The 23,662-nt window shown below is 49.5% G+C and overlaps 8 protein-coding genes across 8 annotated transcripts; 3 read left to right on the top strand and 5 right to left on the bottom strand.

Annotated features, from left to right (window-relative positions):
- Positions 1 to 153: 153 nt before the first annotated feature.
- Positions 154 to 1,768, bottom strand: LTR64_006596 (uncharacterized protein; the record flags this gene model as incomplete). Its single annotated transcript, XM_064900925.1, has 2 exons — positions 154 to 749; positions 802 to 1,768. 2 exons carry the CDS (start codon positions 1,766 to 1,768, stop codon positions 154 to 156), a joined length of 1,563 nt encoding a protein of 520 aa, XP_064752001.1.
- Positions 1,769 to 2,940: 1,172 nt separating this feature from the next.
- On the top strand, positions 2,941 to 4,198 carry LTR64_006595 (uncharacterized protein; the record flags this gene model as incomplete). Its single annotated transcript, XM_064900924.1, has 2 exons — positions 2,941 to 2,950; positions 3,162 to 4,198. 2 exons carry the CDS (start codon positions 2,941 to 2,943, stop codon positions 4,196 to 4,198), a joined length of 1,047 nt encoding a protein of 348 aa, XP_064752000.1.
- A 672-nt stretch (positions 4,199 to 4,870) lies between these two features.
- Positions 4,871 to 5,968, bottom strand: LTR64_006594 (uncharacterized protein; the record flags this gene model as incomplete). The annotated part of the gene is made up of 1 exon (XM_064900923.1): positions 4,871 to 5,968. One exon carries the CDS (start codon positions 5,966 to 5,968, stop codon positions 4,871 to 4,873), a length of 1,098 nt encoding a protein of 365 aa, XP_064751999.1.
- A 2,255-nt stretch (positions 5,969 to 8,223) lies between these two features.
- LTR64_006593 (uncharacterized protein) lies at positions 8,224 to 10,997 on the bottom strand (the record flags this gene model as incomplete). The annotated part of the gene is made up of 8 exons (XM_064900922.1): positions 8,224 to 8,323; positions 8,380 to 8,775; positions 8,822 to 10,409; positions 10,461 to 10,594; positions 10,654 to 10,759; positions 10,809 to 10,847; positions 10,901 to 10,923; positions 10,975 to 10,997. 8 exons carry the CDS (start codon positions 10,995 to 10,997, stop codon positions 8,224 to 8,226), a joined length of 2,409 nt encoding a protein of 802 aa, XP_064751998.1.
- A 777-nt stretch (positions 10,998 to 11,774) lies between these two features.
- Positions 11,775 to 14,224, bottom strand: LTR64_006592 (uncharacterized protein; the record flags this gene model as incomplete). Its single annotated transcript, XM_064900921.1, has 5 exons — positions 11,775 to 12,020; positions 12,070 to 12,157; positions 12,360 to 12,643; positions 13,178 to 13,940; positions 14,070 to 14,224. The coding sequence occupies 5 exons, from the start codon at positions 14,222 to 14,224 to the stop codon at positions 11,775 to 11,777; spliced, it is 1,536 nt and encodes a 511-aa protein (XP_064751997.1).
- A 589-nt stretch (positions 14,225 to 14,813) lies between these two features.
- LTR64_006591 (uncharacterized protein) lies at positions 14,814 to 16,211 on the top strand (the record flags this gene model as incomplete). The annotated part of the gene is made up of 1 exon (XM_064900920.1): positions 14,814 to 16,211. One exon carries the CDS (start codon positions 14,814 to 14,816, stop codon positions 16,209 to 16,211), a length of 1,398 nt encoding a protein of 465 aa, XP_064751996.1.
- Positions 16,212 to 17,732: 1,521 nt separating this feature from the next.
- LTR64_006590 (uncharacterized protein) lies at positions 17,733 to 21,071 on the top strand (the record flags this gene model as incomplete). Its single annotated transcript, XM_064900919.1, has 1 exon — positions 17,733 to 21,071. One exon carries the CDS (start codon positions 17,733 to 17,735, stop codon positions 21,069 to 21,071), a length of 3,339 nt encoding a protein of 1,112 aa, XP_064751995.1.
- A 603-nt stretch (positions 21,072 to 21,674) lies between these two features.
- Positions 21,675 to 22,853, bottom strand: LTR64_006589 (uncharacterized protein; the record flags this gene model as incomplete). The annotated part of the gene is made up of 1 exon (XM_064900918.1): positions 21,675 to 22,853. One exon carries the CDS (start codon positions 22,851 to 22,853, stop codon positions 21,675 to 21,677), a length of 1,179 nt encoding a protein of 392 aa, XP_064751994.1.
- Positions 22,854 to 23,662: the final 809 nt, after the last annotated feature.

The following is a 23,662-nucleotide window of genomic DNA, read 5'->3' as shown; positions in this document are numbered from 1 at the left end:
TCGGTCATAATGACCCCAGCGACACAAGATGAGCTGGACGGTAAAAATATAGGTTCGTGAAACATTGTGAAGAGCTCAATGTTGAACTCCTGAAATGACAGGAATCGGGATGCCGGGCTGCTGCTGGCTATAGCACCAAGATATTTCTTGCAATCACCTCCTCGTCAAGTTGCAGATTACGCCTTCTTGTTGCACAAACCAATGATTACAGATACGCCAGTCCTTGTCCGGATGCGTCAATGTGACTGTGTATCGTCTCAACAATTCTGGAAGAACTTTCTGCATCTCAATCATACTGATATTTCGACCTATACATTTTCGGCTGCCACCTCCAAAGTTCAGCTCAAAGATGTCGTCCATTTGTTTCATTTGACTTTCGGTCGCTTCTAGCCATCTCTCAGGTTTGAATTCGTCAGGATCCGGAAAGACTGATTCGTTCCTGTTCGTGACCCATGGATTAATACCTACGATTGTGCCGCCTGGAATGAATTGACTGCTGATCTCAACACCCTCAGGCGGTACATGTCGCTCCATAAGAAATCCGACCGACGGATGAATTCTCATGGCTTCCTTGAGAACGGCGTTAAAGTAGGGCAGTGAAGTCGTGGACTCTTTGTAGGAGACTGGAGTACTCAATTGACTCTCCTTACCCGCTGCGTCAATCTCTTCTACAACCTTGGTCATTATTCTAGGATTGCGACAGAGGTAGTAAATCACGGCACGAAGGGCGATAGCAGTTGTATCAGAACCTGTTACTCAAATCAGCTTCGCAACATAAGTGCAATGGTCGTAGAGTCATACCTGCAAAGACATTAGTCGAAAGGTGTACAATGATGTCACGGGTGCTCATCTTCAGCGGGTCTGAAGACTTCACGTACGCCCAGCGAGAGAGCATGTCTCTTCCACCAGAATCCGCATTGATTAGCTCGCCGTCACGCTTGATGGATGCTCGACCATTGATAGCTTTCAGGGTAAAAACTAAAACCTGATTCCATGTCTCCATTGCAGGCATGAGCATTGAGAAAAGCGGATTACCAAGAAGATATTTGTGATACTCAGGTACCTGTCCACAAAGAGATGCATAGGTGAGCATTCCCTCAATAGCTTTCATCATTCCATCAACATCTGTGCCTCGCTCCAGGAAACCGAGCTTGCTGGCGAAGGTAACCTCTCCCACAACATCAAATGCAAAGTATTGGAGCCAGGCTCCTAGATCGACCGGTTTTTGCTGACTGGCAAACTCATTGAGACGGTCCATGAACAGGGTAATGCAGGAGTCAATCGCTGATTCGGATTCGAGCAAGTTGGGCAGAGAGTAAGCTGCTCCGACCTTCCGCTTCTCGACTCGGTGGTAGGATGGATCCCTGGTGGAGAAGAGATTCATCTCTGGCTGTTTCTTCCAGGAGATACTTTGGATCGGATAGAACCCCGTCTTAGTATAATTCTCTTTGATATTGTAGAATACCGGAATATAGGAGGGATCAGAAACCGAGACGTGATTAGGAGCAACGCGAACGAGTGGGCCATATTTCTTGTGTAGATCAATGGCTGTTAGATGGGCTTGTCCCTTCCAGACATCGTACACTCGCCAGAACTTGGTGTAGGCAGATGCTGTTGGACCAGGAATCTTCCACACATGAGGTTGAAACTTGTTCCACACCAGACGCGAGAACACGAAGGCAATCAGCACGAGCCATGGATGTCCAAGTACTAATTTCAAGCCTTGGGAAAGTATAGTAGAGCCGTCCGAAAGCGTCGTTGGTGCCATTGCGATCCTGGCGTTAATAGCAGACTTTTATGCTATCGTTGATGGAAGGACAGCTTCTTCATGGGTAGATAGCTTCGTACTTTCTAAGGGCGCTCACTCTCGGTCCCCAATAATGTCAGAGTCCATCAACCCGAGCCGAGCTGTGCAAGTGGTAAAGTCCCTTAGTCCAAATATGTATGATGATCTTAGTACACACAAGCTCTTATTGGCAGATTCATGGGTTGACCCCGCGGGGAGCAGCTCCAAAAGTGCGGTGGTCGATCCGGATAAAGTTAGAATGCTCATTAGGCAACCTGTTTGAAATTGAGAACCAGGCTGTGGAACATGTCGTCCTATACTCGAGGTCGATGTGTTCTCGTTCTGTTCGGTGGTGAACCAGTATCTCCTGCTCTTGAAACGAGATTCGGGAGTGGTACTTTTCCTACCCGTTAGCCTTGCAATCGAGAAGAAGACAAGTCCTCTGTTGGGTTACAAATCGTGCTTAATTTCCTAAGCAACAATTCCCGATCTCGTGAAGTGGTGTTGCTCAAACAAGCTGAAGTTCTGTCGTCTGGCTCTCTCTTTAGGCTGTATCTCGCCATATCTCAACTGACCGTTTATCAAGGCAATTCCTATATACAGGCAAGATCGAGCTTGTCCCCAGTCAACTATCTGGTGATCGTATCCTGGTATCTGACACATCTGAGGTTTCGATTCGGCAATTCAATGCCTTCATGTCCGGTGACCAGCTGGTCTGAAGGTGTGATACGCGGGAGAGGACAGCACGCGAAGACGCGTCAATTTCGTGTAGGGTGCGACAGAGCGCGCTGGCAAAAGCGACATACTGGTGATATTCAGCTTCGACGGTTGTAACATTGGTCAGACTCATAGACGAATACAGCATCCCAATCATCAACAACCGCATCAGTTGAAATAGCGACTTTCCGAAAGCTCACCTCAAATCATCACCAACGACGTCATCAGCACTGAATTAATATGCCAAGGAAGACAGGGGCGAGGTCTGAGGTGTCGTAGCTGGCGTGTTCAAAGTTGGTAAGCAGCTGTTAATAACATGTGCCATTCATGTATTGTGCTCATTCCGTGAGAGACAACTCTACTGGAATAGCTGGGAACGATTCGATCATTGTAGAATGTACGGGCAGAGCTCTCGTCTTTACAAGAATGTCACCAAGATGCCCATTCGTGAACATGCAGAACCCCTGCCCAGCCTGGTCCCTAGTCTACGAGTTCGACCCCTGTGAAATAGTGAACACATCTTACTTCTTTTACCCGATGGCCTCCAGACTGACGAGAACAGCATCAAACAACCGCAGTACTAACTCAGCAATATCGAATTGAACGATGAAAAATCAGACTACCACAACGCCAGTCCCTAACCCTATTCATCCTTCAGTCCTGCCGAAGCTCGATCAGACCTTTGTAGACTTATACAACAGGAACTTTGCGCGTATTCCGCCGCGAACACCCGTTTTGACCTCGTTACGTCGAGTTTACAGCACTCAATATGCCTTTGCGACAGGACCGTCTCCTGAATGCGCGGAAGAGTACGATGTGGAAGCAGATGCTTGGAGACGATATCCAGGCAAGATCTTGCTCCGTATATATGTTCCGCGTGGCACTCCGCCAAGCACAGGCTGGCCGGTCCATCTCGACTTTCATGGCGGTGGCTGGGGTCTAGGTGATTTACAGACAGAAGCTCACATTCTCAGACATGTCTGCACCGAGGCTTCCGTGGTGGTGATTGACGTCGAATATCGCCTCATCCCGGAGTTGCCTTTCCCAACTGCTATCTACGACTGCTTCGAAGTCCTCAAGCTAGTCCATGATTCTCCCGATTTCACGTCCAGGCATGGGATCGACGCTCGAAGCATCTCAATAGGCGGCTTAAGTGCCGGCGCCAACATAGCTCTTATCCTCGGTCATCTTGCCCGAGATCACGATCCTAGTATACCGCTCAGGGCGACGATCACTGGCACACCTGTTCTGTCCGACATCTCCGGACTTGACGATCCTAAAGCGAGCCCATTTGCAAGCATGTCAGAAATGGCCCTCGCACCGACCCTGAACTGGACAAGGTTAAAATGGTTCGACAATCTCAAGACATCGTCGCTTGCCGCCTCAGGAACTCCGCAACGCCAGCAACAAGAAGAAGACATTTCATGGTTTCGTGATGCCTTCACAGCGCCAGACTACCGACATCTTACCGGCTTGACCTTCGTTGGCACTGCAGGGTGCGATCCTCTTCGAGACGAGGGTGAAGCATATGGCAAGCTGCTGCTGGAAAACGACAATTGCGTCATCATCAAGCGCTACGATGGTGTTCCGCATCCTTTTCAACACATGGATGCTGTCCTACCACAGGCTAAGGAGTTCATCGAGGACTGCTGCCGCTACATCAAGCAGGCGCACTATGGAGATACAACCAACTAGCGTGCTCAACTCCTGCTAAGCAGTCCTGGCAATGCAGAAGCGTATCGTAGATCTATCTAGGCATGTTCACACATCAGCTCAATCTGACGCATCGACTGTTTTGTCCTTTTCACTCGTTGAAGCACCTTTGAGCAGTAAATACACTAGCACAAGTTTTCATGAATCCTGCAGACTGATACATTGGAGAATAGAAGCCTTGCCTCTTATTGCAAACACCTTACTCGACAGTGACAACACATGAGCGGGCATTCAACTGAACTGAATCCAAACAGACAAGTAGATAGAGTTTAGAATACAAGCATTTGCATTATTTTCGACGTGCAGAATTACCATCAGACGGCAAGCCAGCTCATGTGCCAGCTCTATGAGACTGTGCATGAAGCTCAAACTCAAGTCAGTCGTTTGTTCAACTCATAGGTGTCGAGTTTCCAAGGTAGTTGCACAAGATACTGGAACTGAGGAAATGAGGTGAAAACGATCTGACTTTTATATAATATGTTAACAAGATTGCTATTTTATTACATTCTGCATGCCAACACTGAATCGAGAAGCCCATTGTCTGCGTGTGAGCTCGCAATACTTTGGCAAGCTTTCTCAATCATGCCGTTTTAGTGTCCGGAATCACACGACAACACCATTCGCTCCGCTGTTTTTGCACAGTCGTATAATTGACTAGAGAGGATCTTCACCCATATGATAGAACGCCGGTAGGTGTTCGTACTCTTCTGGTCGATCTTGCTTGGGGCATGTGTGTGTGGTGTTTGTTTCAGGTACTGTAGTATCGGTAGGTGTGCTGTCGTCGTCTTCCTCGGAGACCTCATCGTTGTCTGCCGGTGGGCCGACGGCCCTATAGGATCCGTCCTCACTCTTGATCTCCGCTCTTGATTTGATGAGCAGGTACGAGAACCAGAGCGGTTCTCTGGAAGCCAGACCGTTATCCAAGCCGCATTCCCAAGCTTTCAAGTCTTCTTGTATGTCAAGTAGCAGTCGCTTAAGTAGTGTCTTTTTTGGCCATTGGTATACTCTCCGCTGCACATTAGAGTGTTCCTCAATAGACATTATACTTGCTTGGTAGCACTGGGCACTGATGTCGAAGAGTGTTCGTTCGAGCTGGCATGATGCCTTTGTAGGGTGACGAGGAGCCTCCAGGAAGGCTTTGTTCGGTCGCGCTAAGGTAAGAGCACCTTCTGCAGTGGATGCGAACAGATCTTCCGGCTTGACTCCTACTGGTGGTTCGAGACCTTTTCCTAGTTTCCATGTATTGATGGATTTCATCATCGCCGTAGAATACCTCCATCTACCATTTTTGCTTCGATAGACATCGTCAGGACTCGGGGCAACATGGTCGGGTAGGAATTTGCGGTAATTGGTAGCATCCAAATGTCGCACAAATATCGGTTGATCATGTTCTGGCCCGTCTCTTCCAGTGAGTAAGACGCATTGAGTAGTGCCACGCATCTCACGTCTTGACATTGTGAAGGCGCGGAAGCGGTTCCTGTGGTACTCAGCTATGTCGGCAGAGCGGACTGCAGCTCTCGCGGCACGAATCTCTACCTGCTTCTCTTCCCAACGTAGTCTGTCTTCGCCTCCAAATTGTCGAGCCAGGCCTTTCGAGCACCACAAACATATCCTCCTCCTATCCCTGTTGTAGTCGTCTATCACATCTGAACAATTTAGACCATAGCATTTCATCTCAGTGACTGCCGTGTCGATCTTGGACACTTCCCGATATTGTTGGTTCGCTTCGACAAGGCCTCGGTCAGCATCCATGAGTGTGTTATTGTCTGGACCCGAGACATTTTGTAAAGTTCGACAGTCCTTACAAAGCCAATTGTCTTCGGATACGGAACAACAACAATACACACCTCTCTGACCATAGCTCTGGCCGCGCCATATATGCTCCCGACTGATGTTCTCGGTTGGAAAACGAAAGTCTTTTCGTAGATTACCAGATTCCCAGCATTTGGAACAGAGATACCGTGCTCTGTAGCGAAAAGTATTCTTCGATTGCGATTTGTCGGCAAAGAATGTGCGAACGAGGCAGGCTTTACACACTGGTCGACTGCAGAACTTGCAAGGGCGGACCACGTTGTTTGTTGATCCAGAAGACTTGGGATCCCTGTGAGAAAAGGATGAACAGGTGAATCCAGCTAAAGACTTTAGGGTTGACCACTGTGGTGTCTGATGTTTACCAACGAAGAGGTATTGAGTGTTGGAGGCAACATCGTCGGTATCTTCGTCCGACGTGTTGGCAAGTGGAAAGCCATGAGTATGTGCTCGAGCAACGGACGAAGTTCGGCTCAAGGATATTAGATCGCCAACTGAAAGCTTGCACGCAAGTGTCGAGGCAATCGGCCAAATCGATAGAAGGTATTCTAAACTCAAGGTGTCAGTATCATGACTTCGGACGCTCTCGTCCGTTTGTGAAGATATATCGGACATTTTTGCCTGACAAGAATGGTCCTTCTTGCTGCAGCACTAGCGTGAGATATCAGACGGAAAGTGTTGTAGGCATACACAAACAGAAGAAGGTAAGACAAGATACAGCAGGGATGTAGCAGAAAGCAGCTTCTCAGATTATGTCCGTTTTCCAAGAGTCACACTGTGCGAAGAGGAGTACAATAGCTTGTGTTGTGAGCAAGTTCAAGAACGTTACCTTGGGTTCGTGAATGCTTTGGTTGGTGAGCATATACTGCCTCAGGCAGGTATGATTGGCGGTTAACGTCGGGACGTACTTGCAAGAAATGGCCTCCGAAAATATTTCGCTGCGACCTGTTCTTCGAGGCAGTCGCGCATTAGAGTGAAGCTTTGAGCTCAACCGAGCAGCTTGTGGTTGGACCTATAGCACTAGGTTTGACAGCTGCCTGTTGCAGTAAGCGCAGTCATCCCTGCACTATACCACCAGCAGGTACTCTGTCGCCATGGCCCTCTCAACCTACGTATCCAAACGCGTCTGTATAATTACAACCGATGGTCGTACCCTGCTCGGCACTCTGGAAAGTCACGACCAACAGACGAATGTCATCTTGTCGAACACGATCGAGCGCATAATAAGACCTGCGGACGACGAAGAACCAAACACTGTGGTCGAGCATGGGTTGTACCTAGTACGAGGCGACAATATTACGATAATTGGGGAGGTCGACGAGCAGTTGGATGATAGCATAGATTGGAACAAGGTCAAAGGCGAGGTCATTGGTGGGACGTATCACACATGAGAGTCTACTAGAGTAACGAAACAACCATCTTAACAGAGGAGCGGCTCGACGGATTCGCATCGACACAGCCAGGTACACATATTAGGGATTGCTCATACTCTCGAACAGGTTCTGCAGAACCACTCGCAGACGCATCCACATTCAGCATGCACAGTCGCACGCAATATCTGTCTTAAGGAGAGCTGCTATAAAGAGGTGTGGGTCACCGAATCGCGAAGAGAGATGCTCGATGAGCGCGTGGAAATGAATGTTTGAGACTGGGGAAGATACACCCGAAGTTCATTACCCTTTATCCTACTTGGCAGTGTCGTTCTTGACGAACCGGGCGTTGCTTCAAACATAACAAGTTCAGGAGAAGGTCGTATCAGATATTCAGGGTCAATCAAGCAGAAAAGAAAGGAGATAACGTACAGAGCTGCGGAGCAAGGAATTGTCTGTTGCGTATGCGACCACTAATATCGAACGACAGGACGACTTCCACGGCGGTTGGTTACATGAAACGACGTATTCTGGCCGTGGATAACGATGCGTCCCTCCGAAGGAGTGCGGTCGCTGACGAACCTATTGTTCGTGACACCAGTGCGATATTGGGGCGTGAGAGCTGCGCCGAGTGTTGTTAAGGCTGCTCCATGTCCAAACAGCCACAAATGTGCCGACCAGACTCGTGAACACCGATAGTATACCATATGAACGAGAGGTGGCCGAGCTGGATAGAGCGTCAAAAGACCTCTAGTGGGGAAGCCATGGTGAAATATACCGTTCACATTATTTGCATACACTCCATTGCTGGCTCTACATACAAATCCATTACTCCTGGCCGAAGCCCAATGTTTCTTCGACGGCCGTCGCCAACTTTGATTGTAGTGTATCGTAGCTCTTGTAAGGAGGCAGATCAAGTCGATTGAAGCTAGAAGTGCCGTTAGTCTGCTGGTTTTTCAGGTAGAAAATGCTGCATGAACTTACCAAGTATGCGACTTTGGCAACGCATTGACCTCTCCTGCCTTCTCGATTGTGAAGCGTCTTGGGCCATCACTGCCCTGTAGATCTTTGAAACCATTGACTGGTATTCGCGAGGTACCTGTAGCAAATTGCAAAAGACGAGATTTCTGCTCCGCGTCCCAGGTCCTAATAACTTTCCAGAAGTGCTGGATCACTTCGTCTGATTCTTGGTATCCACGGTAGTCGGTATGCTTCTTCCAATCGTCTACGTCGATATCCGCAATACCGCCGATAAGTAGCTCGAGTTCTCTCTCGTCAAAGACGTTTACGAGGTCAGCTGGGATGAGTTCGTTGAAACCTGTAATGAAGGCGTTGAACTGATCTTCCACTCGCTTCTTGATCTTCCATTCTGTAAGGAGCCTAAACCAGTTAGTTCATGCCACTCGCGTGTGGGAGAAAAACTTACTCGACGTATTCATGCTTGTTTTCGTTTGTCACTGGAATGTCTCTGCCACCAGGTTTGAGGTCAATCGTCATGGTTTCACCGAACTGTTCATCGTCGACCGAGAAAGTCTGGTCCAAAATGTCCGTGATGTCATTCTCTAACATCCAGGTCAAGTTTTTGTGGTACTCCTCGTCGACACCTTCCATGTCGTTGATCATCACCTTCTTTCTAAGCATCATCTTGTAGAATGCGCCGATGAAAAAGGAATCCAAAAAGCGTCGGTGGAAGATGGCAAGACCGACGACTCGGCCGATAAACTTGAAGTAGTTGAGATGTTCGGGGTTGATGCCGGAATGGGGATTGATTTGCAGGGTGTAGTTGTCGTGCGCCGAGTATTCGAAAAGACAGTAGAAGGGGTTAAACATCTCGTGGGAAAGAAGAAAGAAGAACTCTCGCGATAGGCCACCATAGTCGAGGCCGTCTTCACCATCAAACTTGATCATGAGTCGCTTCTTCAGGTCGGTGGCAGACTGTCGCATAATCTCAGCATAGGAATCCTCGAAAATGTTACCACGTCGAACTTTAACATGGCATTGTCCCGACAAAATCCTGAGAGCTGGCTGAGAGCGGAAGTAGATGAGTTTCCTTCTGAAGTCTCGTTTGTATTGTGGCACTCCTTGGTCGAGAGATGAAGGTAGTCTCGGGTCGTCCCAAGTAGTGGTTTTGGTATTGTGATCAACAAAGTAAACACGTGCCGTGTTAGTAAGTCGCATCTCCCATCCACTGGGTAGGGGTCCGAGCTGTGACACGGGTTGTTGCTGGATGGTAGTGTTGTTACCTGTTGGATTGTTGCCGTACATTCTAATGTATTGCTGTCGTCTTGGGTCCACCCATGTAGTTGTCCTCGTGTTATGATCGACATAGTAGGGACGACCTTCTGGAGTGTGCCTTTGCTCCCATCCAGCAGGGAGTTCACCCGTACCTGCGGTGGTAGCACCAGTGGCCATCATGGAGACTTGATTTGAGCTAGGTGAGGCTTGACGTGCGTCGAGGTTAGGAGAATTTGCACCAGTACGGTCTTCTGGCAGCATTCTGTTCTGGTGCCTGGCTCTCTCCATTGCCATGTTCTGATCCATGCGAGCTCGTTGTTCCTCGCCCGAGGCTGAAGGACGTGTCCAGGTAGTTGTTCTGGAATTGTGATCCACATAATAAGTCCTTCCTAGGTTGTCTTCCCTTCGCTCCCATCCTGCCGGAAGTCGTCCTTGAGAATCTTCAAAAGAACTGAGTTGGCCGGGTTGCCGTTGACCATTAGTCGAGGCAGCGCCGTTAAGGTTGGAGATGGAAGCTCTAGGAGGGTCTCCGGCAGAAGTAGGAGCTCTGGAAGGAACAGGGCTAGGCCTGCTAGCAACGAGACTCTGCTGACTAGGTGCACCAGCGCCAGGGAATTGGCTGCTGCTCGCGGTACTGGACATGGTATTTGCAGTAGTTGGGGGAGGTCTGCTGGCTTGGGTACTGGCTGGAACAGTGAGATTGGTTGACAGGTTGACAATGAGCTTGCCATGGACAACGAGATTGTCAGTGGATTTCTTTAGGTCGCGGGTCAACATTTCTTCACATGAATTAGCCTGCTAGTCTGGTAAAACTCAAACTTGAAGCCTACCGTCCCCTCCCATGTCCAGATCAATGACATCTCCTACACGGACATTGATCACACCAAGGAAACCCTGGTCCTTCTTCTTGAATTTCTTCTGGTCGAATATCTGTATCGCTAGCACGCTGTCTTCGTTTGCGCGCCTGAAACATTGTCAGTCGCAGCTCTTTCTATGGGAATTAACACTTCTGAGGGCACGCACATATCGAACGATTCATTCCAATATGGGTTCAGCGTCTTTTTAATGACCTGCGTCGTTTTGGTCTGTTCGCCTCCGATCGTCGCAACAGCGAATGGGTCCGGAAAACCTGTAAAATGTCAGCACGAATGCCTGCCTGCTCAGATAGGGCGGCATACGAAAGACATCTCGCTTGTATAGTCCATCAGCGGCAATGACTGGACATGGTCAGTAGGGTCGCTGGGGAGCGGTAAGAAGAGGCTGTTCGTACTGGTTACTCGCAAATTTGGGTCGCTGGACACGGACGATCAGCATATCTTCATGAGAGTACCAATAGACTCATACCCAGGCAGAGTGTTTTCTGGCATGACTTCCCCGAGTCGCCGCAAATGAGGCAGCTCAATAGATACCCCTCCAAGAATATATAGCTGTACTGTGCGAGACGATGGATTAAGTCAGGGCACCGGCGCTTGCAGAGGTAGGTGCGGTGTAACGGAGTGGCAGGATCGATGCTCTACTCAGTCATTCATAAGCAAGAGGTGACAGAGTTCGACAATCGACGTTCAAGTTGCCGTACCCAAAACACCCAAAGTTATGGCGTATGATGCAGTCGCTTCGGCTCTGGCAAGGCGGGCACTGAGACCCTGGTCGCTGCGCCTCGCGCCTACGGAGAGTCATTTTAGGGTTGCTCGAAACCCTGCCTGAACGTGCACTGTAGCAGTATTTCGTGTACGGTTACGACAGCTCAGCTTACGGTGAATCATAGCAGGAACGGCATTGTGTTGTAGATTGAGACTACCAGAACAGCATATTACACGAGCTGCGTGTCGGAACAGCCAATACTGAAATTGATAAGACGCCACGTCTTTGTGTATCTTCAGAATCGAGTGCGAGAAGGTAGCATAAATACTATCCAGCCGGATCATCTGTGTCGAATACGTTGCTCGCCAAATACTGTCATTCGTAAGAACACACGCCCGCAGGGTGTATATATTTCATCACTGTAGATTTCGAAATTTGTTTCTCCAAGATCGTGTGCCCTGGACTCATCGTCTGCAGTCTCCAGAGATAGACCAGCTTTTGAAACAACACTGAGCCAGATGACATGTCTTTCCGTGTTCGAAGGGCTGCGGTTTGTTCTCTTCTCAATAAGGTGCGTAGCCTCTGCTACCACGACCACCTCTAAATCCTCCTCTGAAACCACCACCGCCTCTTGGAGCACCATAACCACCTCCGCCTCCATAGCCACCACCATAGCTTGCACCGCTACCACCTGGACCACCTCCTCTGCCAAACCCTCCTCTTCCTCCTCGCATTGGTGGTCCGCCGCCGCCTCGTCCTCCTCCTCGGCCTCGGGTCATGCCCGGTAGGTTCGTTCTTTTGGGTACCACCTATTGAGGTCAGCGCAAAAACCTCTTTGTCGTATGCATTGTCTCTTACCTTGATGTTCCGCCCCTTGAATTCACTTTCGTTCAATACCAGAGCCTGAGCCACGTAGCTAGGATCTGAGAACTCCACATAAGCATACCTGCAAATTGTACCATTAGCTTGCTGTGCCCCCTCTTGCCAGGTAGCGTGATCTTGACAGAGTGGAATCGAGTTCTTGAGAGTACAGAATGAACCAAGCTCTTGCAGCACATCTTACTGATTCTTCAGCTGAATCGATGTCTTGCCACAACAAGCTGGACAAAAGACTTGTGTGCATGGTGCTTTTATGATTTTAAACATACCCCTTTGGATGACCCGTGAATTTGTCCAGGAGGATTGTTACTCGATTGATGGAGCCGGCGCCGTTGTTGAAGTGTGCCTGAATCTCTTCTGGGGTTGCGCTGTAGTCGACGTTGCCTACGAAGACGGAGCGAGCGTCGACATCTTCACGGTCTTCCCGTGACCTGCTGCCTTCGCCTCCTCGCTCTTCTGGGTTCTGGCCGTCGAATTGTGATTGCATTTCTCGTAGTCGAGCTGCTTCTGATTCCATTTCAGCCACGCGACGCTTCATCGCAGCGATGTCTTCCTGTTCAGCTTGTCAGCCATGTTCCAGCTGTGATCGCGAGAACCCATACTTCATTGTCAGAGCCTGGCTCATCTTGCCTAGGCTCATCCTTGTATTCTGTTTCGTCTGCCATAATGTAGGTATTTTGTTTCGACGTCTCAGGATCGCAAAGTAGAAGCCGTAATTTGTGGTGTTGGCAAAGAAGACAAGTACAGAATTGGAAACCAAACACGATGGACTAAAGTGTTCAGATCGAACGAACCAAGACAACGAACAACGATTATTGAGACAGATGTGAGGCTGCGACAGTCGCGCAGCATTCTCCGCCACCAAACAAAAATAAGGTTGGCGACCAAGCAGGGGCTTAGGAGGCTCCGACAGGCGTTCGCGCTAGTGGTAATGATTAAGAGCTTTACGCGGTCAACACTGTCTAGACAATGAACTTGTTGACCAATTTGTTTCTAGTTAAATCAAGCATGGTTGGCACTCTGTCTGCTGCACTGTAAGCTGCTGCGTCCTGTCCACACTATCTCCATGTAACCTCTTTCCACCTACACGAAAACTGCACAGCACGTCCTGTCCGCCGTCGTCCCAGGCCACCCAGTTCACAAATGCTTCAGCCAGTGCCTTGTCTGTAGCTTCTGGACTGACCAATGCACAAGCAGGGTTTCGAAGACCATCTCCATCGAGCTGGTACGCTCTGGACAGCGTCACATCATGACTCTTTTGATCTTCGTCCCATGTAATGCTTCCTTCCTTGAAGCACATCATCCCTACACACTCATTGTCATTGCACATTTGCAACCATGTGCCTCGGTCCACGAGAGTGTATGCTCCTATCTTGCATGCCTCTTTGAGCGCCTCAGCTGGAAACGCGATGTGCTTGGTATACCATTCTGATAATGTTGCTGGTTCGGCCCATGGGGTCTGCCCAATTGTACTCCAAATTCGACTTTCGAGGATGTTGTTCGCCGACTTGTCATATCGACTGAGAAAGCTGACCTTAGACCCTTCGTGAGCAGCTGCTTGAAAAATTGATGAGAAGAGCTCGTATATGCTAGTTTCGTTGTCGCTCGGCAATCCAGCTGGATTGGATACAGGTCCAATTAAATTGAAGGCGTCCTTCCACAGTCGAACCGCAGGAGAACAAGCCACTTTCTGACTGATGGCAATTTGAGCTGCGTAGGGGTGATAGACAATCGCTATATCTGCCAATCTGGACGCCAAGGCATTGAAAGACAGGGAGGTGTCTGTCGCGAGCCAGGCGACGCGAAAAGGAGGCCGTGGGTGAGGATTCTCTGAGGAAGCTGTGGTGATGCTACACGATGTATATCTCAGTTAGTGACTCGATTCGGTCATGCTTCGATCTGAGCATTTCCAGCCAAGCTCAAACTACAGTGTATATCTGTATTGCAGGTGAATCGTCGAAATGGCAATATAGACGTACAATTCAACAAAGGCTTCTGCCAACGCTTTAAGAACTCCAGTTTGGCCTGCTCCCCCAGTGGCTATTTTTAGCTTGATTGGGCCTTGCTTGCCATATATGTCGCTGGCCTCGACGTCTGCTGCTGGCTTGTTGGTTCTGCCAACAACAGATGCCATAGTATAGCTTTCGATCAGTGCAACCTGTCAGGTACTGGAGCAGTCTGGAATTGACCTGAACGAGGAGAATGAGGTAGGAATTACTATCAGCTGCTCGAACAAAACAGATCAAATGGCTTCGTCGCGATGTTCAGTGGTCGGATAAACTTGCATGCTTACCGCGACCAGCTGTGGTCACACCCATTGGCCTTTTCTTTCAACGCAGGAAGATATCCTCGATCAAGCTGCTTTTCTGCAGGCAAGCTGGCATACTGTAGTGCATCACAATTCTGGCATATTAATGTCAATATTCTGATGGTCTTCACTGTACATATCGCTACCGTTGTGCTAAATCATTTCTACCAATAGACGCAGGCCGAGACAAGCGTCACCATTTCGACCTTGCCCAGTTTCACGATTACCACTAGGACATCACCGATGGAAAATCGAGATTTGCTCCATCGGAACCACTGCCGAGCCGAGCACATCCTGACTACGAACTTGTAGATGAAAGGCGTGCTGAAAGTCAATATAGCCTTTCATGACAGATCCTCAGCTTTCTATCATGACATGGAATTACTGTGTGGCATGAGCTGTCTAAGGCGCTGAGATGGATCCGACTGCTAACCCTCTAGTTAAGGAGATCAGCACAGAACGCAACGTTACTGAGGACTCCAAGCAGAACGACACTGCGGGCGTCACACATTCGCACAATGGCGAACAGAACGAGAAGGCTGCCTCCACAGAAATCAGCTCGGAAGCTCAGAATGTTGTGATTGATTCGGAAGACGACTTTCCTGAAGGTGGCATCAGGGCCTGGCTTGTGGTGGTAGGCGCATGTCTTTGCCTGTTTCCAAGCTTTGGATTCATGGTCAGCATCGGTCCGGTACAGGATTACCTTCACCAAAATCAATTGTCGGAGTACTCATCTAGAGATGTTGGATGGATTCCCTCGGTCTTCGTCTATTTATCGCTTGCGTTGGGCATCTGGGTCGGGCCTCTCTTCGATCGTTATGGCGCGAGATGGATCGCATTGGGTGGGTCTATCGGCTATACCATCATGATGTTCTTACTAGCAGAGTGTGAGAAATATTGGCATTTCATGCTATGCCTGGGTTTCCTAGGTGGTATCACAGGTGCGGCGCTGACGACAACCAGTCTGGCCTGTGTTGCACATTGGTTCAAGCGACGACGAGGGTTGACGCAGGGAATAGCAATGATCGGTAGCAGCTTCGGCGGATTGACCATACCTTTGATCTTGAGAGCAACGTTTCCAAACTATGGATACAAATGGTCGATCAGGATTTTAGCCTTCCTATTTCTGGGCTGCTTCGTGATTGGAAACCTCATCATGCGGTCGAGGATCCCTTACAACAAGAACGCCAAGAAGAAGAGTATCATATCGCTGTCGATATTTGCTGACTTGCGCTTCTCATTATTGACAGTAGCTGTTTTCTGCTTTGAGGTCGTCTTGTTCGGCAGTCTAGGCATCGTGCCTACATATGCAACCATCAGCACAGACTACCCTCCCAACACCGGTTTCTATCTCATATCCGTGATGAACGGTGTTTCGTCTGTGGGCCGACTAATCACCGGCTATATATCGGACAAATATGGGCGGTTCAACACTCTGCTGGTTTCCGCAATCATCGCGTTACTAGCCATGCTCATTGTTTGGCTTCCTTTCGGTCAACACCACTTGGCAGCAATGTACGTCTTTATCTCGTTGTGGGGAATGATGACAGGTTGCTGGATGGCTTTGGTGCCAGCATGTATTGGCCAGCTGTGCAGAGCGGATGAGTTTGGTAGGTACTACGGGACATGCTACTTTGTCGCCTCGCTGAGTACTCTTGTGTGCATTCCCATCAGTGGTGAGCTTGTTGAGATCGTTGGCCCAACGGCGATGGTGGCATTCTATATTGCTGTTCTTGCCCTGGGAGTTGTGGCTTTCACAGCCAGTCGATGGGCTTGTCTACACTGGAAATGGGACTGGACGACGAAAGTGTGAAGTCGGCATGTCCTGTGAAGGACCACTGCGGGTTTGTATGAGAAAAGCATGTCTTGAGATATGCATGCTGAACACCAGAACGATCATCTTGAACAGGCTCAGTGTTCTGTGATGCTTGGGATTACTGGTATGGGGCACTACAGTTCACCTGAAAGGCGACCACGGGGGTATACATAAGCGCAAATATATGCATCTGTGTTGAAAAGGCTGCCCTATTCTGGTCGCACATCGCCAATCTTGATATGCAAAATTGGCTTCGCTTCACGCGCTAAACACGAATCCGATCAACCTACTGATTGTGTATTGTTGTCATCGTGAGTCTACTGGAGCAGTTGAATGAATAGAAAGGTCACATATATCGCGCAAAGTGACTGTCATCGAGTGCGGCCTACATCCGAAAGTGCAGCACTCAACACGTTTTCACTAAAGAAAGCATACCGGTTATTTGCAGCAGCAGTACCTCAATCGAACATAACCACAATCTGGACGGGAGTCGTCCATTGTGGGATATCTATCATGGATTTGACGCACTTTCCACATGCTATGGTTTGTTGTAAGCGTACGACTTCCTGCATTGAGTGCAGAGGTGATCATGTCGTCTGAAAATCGCTCATACGAATCCAAACATGGTTTAGGTGTAGCTTGGGAATTTAATGGAACGACCGTGTAGATACTAGAATTTGACGCGCCAGCTTGTTGAAGGGAGCTGAATGTCCCCACGCGACACGCCGCGGTAAGACGGTGATCACTTCTAGCGGCGATTCCAAATCAGCACCCTCTCATGGAACAAGTTGCCGCGAACAACACACTTGTTGTGAACAGAAGACAACCAGCAGAGGCTCGTGCTTTGATGCGAGTGCGAGCGCGAGTCATGCAAGAAAAGAGCTTAGGATGAGTTAAGCTTAACAGACCTGCGCCTTCATTGGCAGAAGGAGCCACCACTATCCTCAAGGTCCACCAGGATCCAAACAAGAACTCTCAGATCAACAATGTTCCCATCTCCTCTATCACTTCTGAGCACACTACGCCCTGGCCAGCACTGCCTCATTGTACGCTGAGTGTGCTGGAACGGCTTTTGAGGGATTTCTGATGCAAACGATACAGCCAATCGTTGCAGTGCCAATGTTGTGTGTTTCTATCGAGACTGGCTGCTGATCTGACAGTACTTTCCCTGCTCTTGCTTCTACTATTCCAGCAGTTTTGTAAGATCGGACGGAAGGGCCACCAACGCTTGGGCTTTAGGTTAGCCTTCGTCGTCAGGCTCGATACAGCAAATCGAGACGTCTCGCAAGATGGGCTGTGCCAGTTTTTGACAGGTCGTTCGCTTCCACTCGCGAGCACATGCTTGAAGATGTGGTGTTGGTTTCGAGCTTTGGCAAGCACAAACAAATCTTCACTTCAAGACGAGTATAAAGTCTTATCTTTTCGACCATTGTTCATACTTACCCTGCCTGCTTCGTTCTCTTCCTCCCTCTCTCGTGTGTGATCGTTCTCCTGCCACTTACCTCCCACCTCTTCCCTATGGACGTCAAGAACGATGTCGAGGCTGCCAAGCCTAGCTTTGCTGATAGTGATTCAGACTTGCCCGCGGCCATCACAGAGAAGCGCCGTATCACATATGCCGACGACGAGATATGTGAGGTCGGCCTCCCACTTCGTCACACAAAGTCAAGTCAATCAATACGGTCCCTGCATAGTGCTAATGGTCGACGCTCCATTGACCCCTACGTCGCTCTTCCAATCCAGTACCGAACCCTCAGCTACAATATCGAAGACAGTCAGCGCCAGGTCGAGGAAAGGAAGGCCAAGAGTGCTAAGGACAAGACCGTTGACGAGCTCATCGACGTCGATTGGCATATACTTTCTGAATCAGAAACCTGCAAGAAACTGCTCACAGATCCCGCTTATGGATTGTCTGACTATCAAATCCAGTCAGCACGATCTCTTTATGGCAAGAATGTTCCATCACCACCACCAAGTCGACTTCTACAGAAGATTTTCTGGTATATGTTTGGTGGATTCGGCACCATCTTGTTGATTGGCGGCATTCTGGTCTTCATCGCTTGGAAACCTTTAGGCGAGCCAAATCCTGCACAAGCAAATCTGGCCCTTGCTATTGTCCTCCTCGTCGTCTTCGTCATTCAAGCTCTTTTCAATGCTTGGCAAGATTTTTCAAGTTCTCGTGTTATGAAAAGCATCACAAGCATGTTGCCAGAAGAATGCCACGTCCTGAGAAATGGCATAAACAACACGATACAAGCCTCAGAACTCGTTCCTGGAGATATTTTATCCTTCAAGGCTGGAAGTAAGTTGTCAGCGGATGTACGTTTCGTTGAAATTACCTCCGATGCCAAATTCGACCGCAGTATCTTGACTGGCGAGTCTGCTCCGCTCGCCGCAGTCACCGAGGCGACAGACCAAAACTACCTGGAAACCAGGAATGTTGGTTTCGCTGGCACACATTGTACATCTGGAGGCGGTAGGGGTATCGTGGTCTCAATTGGAGATAAGACCGTGTTCGGCCAGATCGCACAATTGAGTAGCAGAGAACCTACAGGACGTACACCTTTGCAGAAAGAGATCATCCGTTTTGTGATCATCATCGTCAGCCTCATGGTCACAATGAACATAATAGTCATTGACGTCTGGGCTGGCTATATCCGGACTGCATACCCCAACTACATGCCGCCTACTCTGCTCATCGTCAACATCGTTTCAGTCGCTATCGCTTTCGTTCCAGAGGGCCTACCCATTGCACTGACGGCCTCGCTAACGATTACTGCCAACATCATGCGAAAGAACAACATTCTCTGCAAATCCTTGAAGACGGTTGAGACTCTCGGAGCAGTCTCCGTGCTCCTCTCCGACAAAACAGGAACTCTGACCAAGAACCAGATGACTGTAACAGAAGTCCTAATTGGCCTTACCCAGAAGGCCACAGACGATGTTCGACGGGACCGCGTAGAGGGTCAGTCGATGAGAGAATCCATTGATCAGCTGCGAGTCGTGGCAGCAATCAACAACGCTGGTGACTTCGATCCTACTACCATGCAGCTCCCAGTCCCACAGAGAAAGGTCATCGCCGACGCCACAGACGCAGCGATATTACGCTTCTCAGAGACTATTGTACCCGTGGCTGAATCACGTAGACTCTGGCGTAAGCGTTTCGAGTTACCTTTCAATTCGAAGAATAAGTTTGCTCTGCGCGTGCATTCAGTCAACAACGTACTAGCCACCAGGACTACTCTTAGCAGTGACGATAAATCAAAATTCGACACGATCACCGATCTTCTCATGACCATTAAAGGTGCTCCTGACGTGCTTCTACCTCGATGCACATCGTACGTTGGTGAAGATGGAGAGGTACACGATCTTTCGGATGGCGTCAATGCTACCGTCGCAAGCGTGAAAGATGAGTGGTCGGGCCAGGGAAAGCGAGTTCTCTTGCTGGCCCGAAAAATCCTCCAGAGATCATCTCTGGTTTACGACACGGCAGATGGCGAGTTTGAAGCTGAGGCGCTTCGACATGCATCCTCAGACCTTGTGTTTGTTGGTTTGGTCGGCATTGTCGATCCCCCTCGAGATGAAATACCAAGTGTTGTCAGTACGCTGCGACGTGCCGGAATTCGAGTCTGTATGGTCACTGGCGACTTCAAGCTCACTGCTCAAGCGATCGCACGCTCGTGTGGTATCATTACAGTTCCTGACAGCCAGGTTCACGATATTGCCGCTCTGCCACGAGCTCTCACCTCTTCTCGCGAAAACCTTTCATCCAGCACTCAACGCGAAGCCATTGTCCTATCTGGTCCGGAGCTCATCACCTTAAACGATGTACAGTGGTCGATCCTTACCACGTACACCTCCATCGTCTTTGCACGTACAACGCCTGACCAGAAATTACGTATTGTCAAGGAATTCAAGAGACGCGACAACAACGTGGTAGCAATGACTGGCGATGGTGTGAATGACGCTCCGTCTCTCAAGGAAGCGGATATAGGTATCGCACCAGGCACTGCAAGCGATATCGCCCTTGAAGCTGCTGACATGGTGCTGATGGACAGCTTCTCCGCCATAATCGAAGCTGTACTCTATGGTCGCACCGTCTTCGACAACCTGCGCAAAACAATCGCCTACCTCCTGCCTGCCGGTTCATTCTCTGAGTTCTGGCCCGTCATGACCAGCGTAATCTTCGGTCTGCCTCAAATCCTGAGCTCTTTCCTCATGATAATTATTTGCTGCTTCACCGATTGCGCAGCCGCAATCACCCTGGCTTTCGAAAAGCCAGAAGCCGACGTCCTCCTACTGCCACCACGAAACATCAAGAAAGACCGCCTAGTCGATGGGAAACTCCTCCTCCAATCCTTTGGCTTCATCGGCATGATCGAGTGCACCGCCTCCTTCGCCATGTCTTTCTGGTACCTAGAGCGCAAAGGCGTTCCTTTCTCAGCCCTCTGGTTCAGCTACGGCGACTACTCCGCCGTTCCAAACATGACTTCCGACGAAATCACTGCCAGACTCAACACCGCATCCTCAATCTACTTTGTCAACCTCGTCGTCCTACAGTGGTTCACTCTATTCGCACTGAGAACACGCAGATTATCAATCTTCCAACACCCGCCACTCTTCAACCGCAAGACACAGAACTGGTACTTATTCCCAGCGATTCTGTTCGCGCTAGTGGTGATCTTCATCTTCTGCTATATCCCGGATGTGCAGAGGGTTATCGCTAGTGCCGAGGTGCCGGTTGAGCATTGGTTGTTGCCAATGGCGTTTGGACTGGGAGTGTTGTGCTTGGATGAGGTGAGGAAGTGTGGTGTCAGGAGGTGGCCGAGGGGCGTGCTGGCTAGGATTGCGTGGTGAGGAGGTGTTGAAGAGGTGAGCAGGATGCAGAGACGTAGTGAATTGATGACTAGCAAAGTTTACCGGAAATATTCACTCACCAGTTACTTGAGTGTGTATCGATCTGTGCAAGCGTGTGTGGGAGACTTGCCTATCTCGTTTCCACTATGCAAGTCGTCCGTGTGTTCTCGGAGGTGAGCAAGCACTACCTTTATCGTCCGTGCCACTCTCTTCGAAATCTACTGCCCATGTTCTCAGCTTCGGAATATCTCTCGTATGGCATCAGTTTATGAACACAGAAGGAGGCCACCCGCACCAAGCTACAGGATTTGAAGATTCCTCCTATCCTCACAAGAGGTGAGCCGCATGGTGGAGACGCAATAGTGTGTATTCAAGTGGGATCTATGCTGCTAGCACTATGAAAGCTCGTGTTCCTAGTATAATATATGTATACCCATTATCTCTTCAGAAGGCAAGGAACTTTTATGCAATGCCAAAAAGAGAATCAAACGCACCGCCTTTACCCGTCCGTCCATCGTAAGCCATTATGCCTATACCATACCATACCATGCCAAGTCATTACATGTGATGAAACCAAACACCATCCCTTGAGCCAATGTGTTGTTAGTGACTCAGTAAATCCCTGACACTCATACCACCCCCCTTGACCCTTTCAACACCCCCTCGATCAGCCATCGATCTCCGATCGTTAGTCAACATCATCAACGCGGCAGTAGCAGTTGCTTCAGCGTGACCTTCTTGGATATGCTGGCCTGCTCCAATGGATGGTGAGAATCCTGGTGGAGGTGCACCCATAGGCATCGCGGCTTTGGGTAATGGGAGGATGTTCGGGCTGAGACAGCCTAATTGGTTGGAGTATGTCCGGCTCAGGTCGGGGTTGAAGTGGATGGCGTTGAAGGCCGGACTTATGCCTGTTTGTAGGGGTGTTTGTGCTGTGATTGGGGGAGGGGATGTAGAGTATGTTTTTGAGACTAGTGGCGGTAGTTGTCTTTGGCTTGCTAGGCTGGAGCTGGAGGTGTTGGGTCGTAAGGCGGGAGATGCGTTTGTGCTCGCTGACGCGGGTGTGGTAGTCGAGGCGCGTCGATACTCGAACTCTGAGTGATTAGGAGCTTGACGTGGTGAGGCGGATGGAGTTGTGGCTTCGCCGAATGTCTCTTCCATGTCTTCGTCGTCTTCGCTTTCTTCATCTTCTACAGCAAGACGAGGGGTTGGTAGTGGTTCAAGTATTGGCATGCCTTTGCGATCGCCTTGTAGCTTGTCGACGCAGCCCTGGAGGTACTTCACGTACTCAATGCCGGCTTGTAGTATGGCAAGTTTGTGCATTTCAACACCTTTGCATGCGGGTATCATGTCCTTTAGCACACCAAACTCCTCATTCATTTTCGAACGACGCCTTCGCTCGATAATTGAATGAGCAGTCTTGCGTGCAATCTTTCTTCCAGCAGCTGAGGTAGCGGAAGGCTGTTTTCTTTTCGACGTAGGCGAGGTCGGCTTGGTTGAGGTTGTTCCTGCCGTGCCTGTTGCAGGAGCTGACTGCGCATCCTCCTTTGGCTTCATCTGGATAATCTTTCTCGCTCGACTGGGCGGAGGTGGTAGTTCTTCCTTGTTCTTAGTACTCCCCGAGAGCGTCCGCTTGCGTTGTATGACAGGCGATGTGGGAGGTGAACGTCGATTAATGGCTGCTGGCGGCAGAGCAAATGTACCTTCCATGTCCGTCTGCTTGTCTTGCGCAACAGGACCGGTCGAGGTGCTAGGAGTAGGAGGGTACTTGATTCGAGGCATACTAGTCAGCAGGTCCAGCTCGTACAGTCAGTAAAACACCAAAAAAGTCCATTGCGAGAAGCACTGTTTGCAGTGTAGTAACAACAATATAGTTCAGATCACGAGCCAGATTGGAATCGGCTGAGGACCATCCTCGACTTTCACAATCGTCGCACGTGCCTACCTCTGTGGTCCTTACACCACTTGTTCGAGGCCATGAGTGTCGTGTGCTCACTTCCCCAGACGTGATAGGTCGACTGCTGCAGTTTCGGACGTTTCTCGAGAAGGCGTGCCGATCGTGCACAGTAGAATCTGAGAAACGTGTGAAGCTGCTCTACTGTGATTGGCCATTTCATCTCTCTAGGGGATTGAGCCTAGTCGTGGAAGAGTGCTAGCGGGATTGAACATCGTGGTTGAGTGAAAATGTTTCAAGGCATGAACGACCGCTATCTGGTCGGATTACATCGTAGCTTTCATGTTCAAACTCACAGAAGTCTAGTAAAACATGATGTGGCAGTTGCGCAGTAACTTGTTGCCCCAGGCAGACAATCAGATAAAGGTAGAAGGAGGAATAGACATGTCAGCGGAGAACTCTCGTCCACTTCTCAACAGTTTCATTGTCTATAGTATATTGACGCAATAACCTCTTCTAGACAGTCGGTCGCGATCACAAGGCATGTTGTGAATTGTCGCGGTTTACCATAGCTGAGCAATGCCCTTCCGCAAGAGGGGTGTACCCCGAAACGAGCTACTCCCTAGTGTGGCGGTCACTCAAGTAAGGCGTTGCGTAGATGGACGCATTTGCTGCAGGAGATATGCACGAAAAGCTG

This window comes from Lithohypha guttulata (assembly GCF_036872675.1).
Source record: "Lithohypha guttulata strain CCFEE 5908 chromosome Unknown scaffold_5, whole genome shotgun sequence".
NCBI classification, from domain to species: domain Eukaryota; kingdom Fungi; phylum Ascomycota; class Eurotiomycetes; order Chaetothyriales; family Trichomeriaceae; genus Lithohypha; species Lithohypha guttulata.
This window is presented reverse-complemented; position numbering and strand designations above follow the sequence as displayed.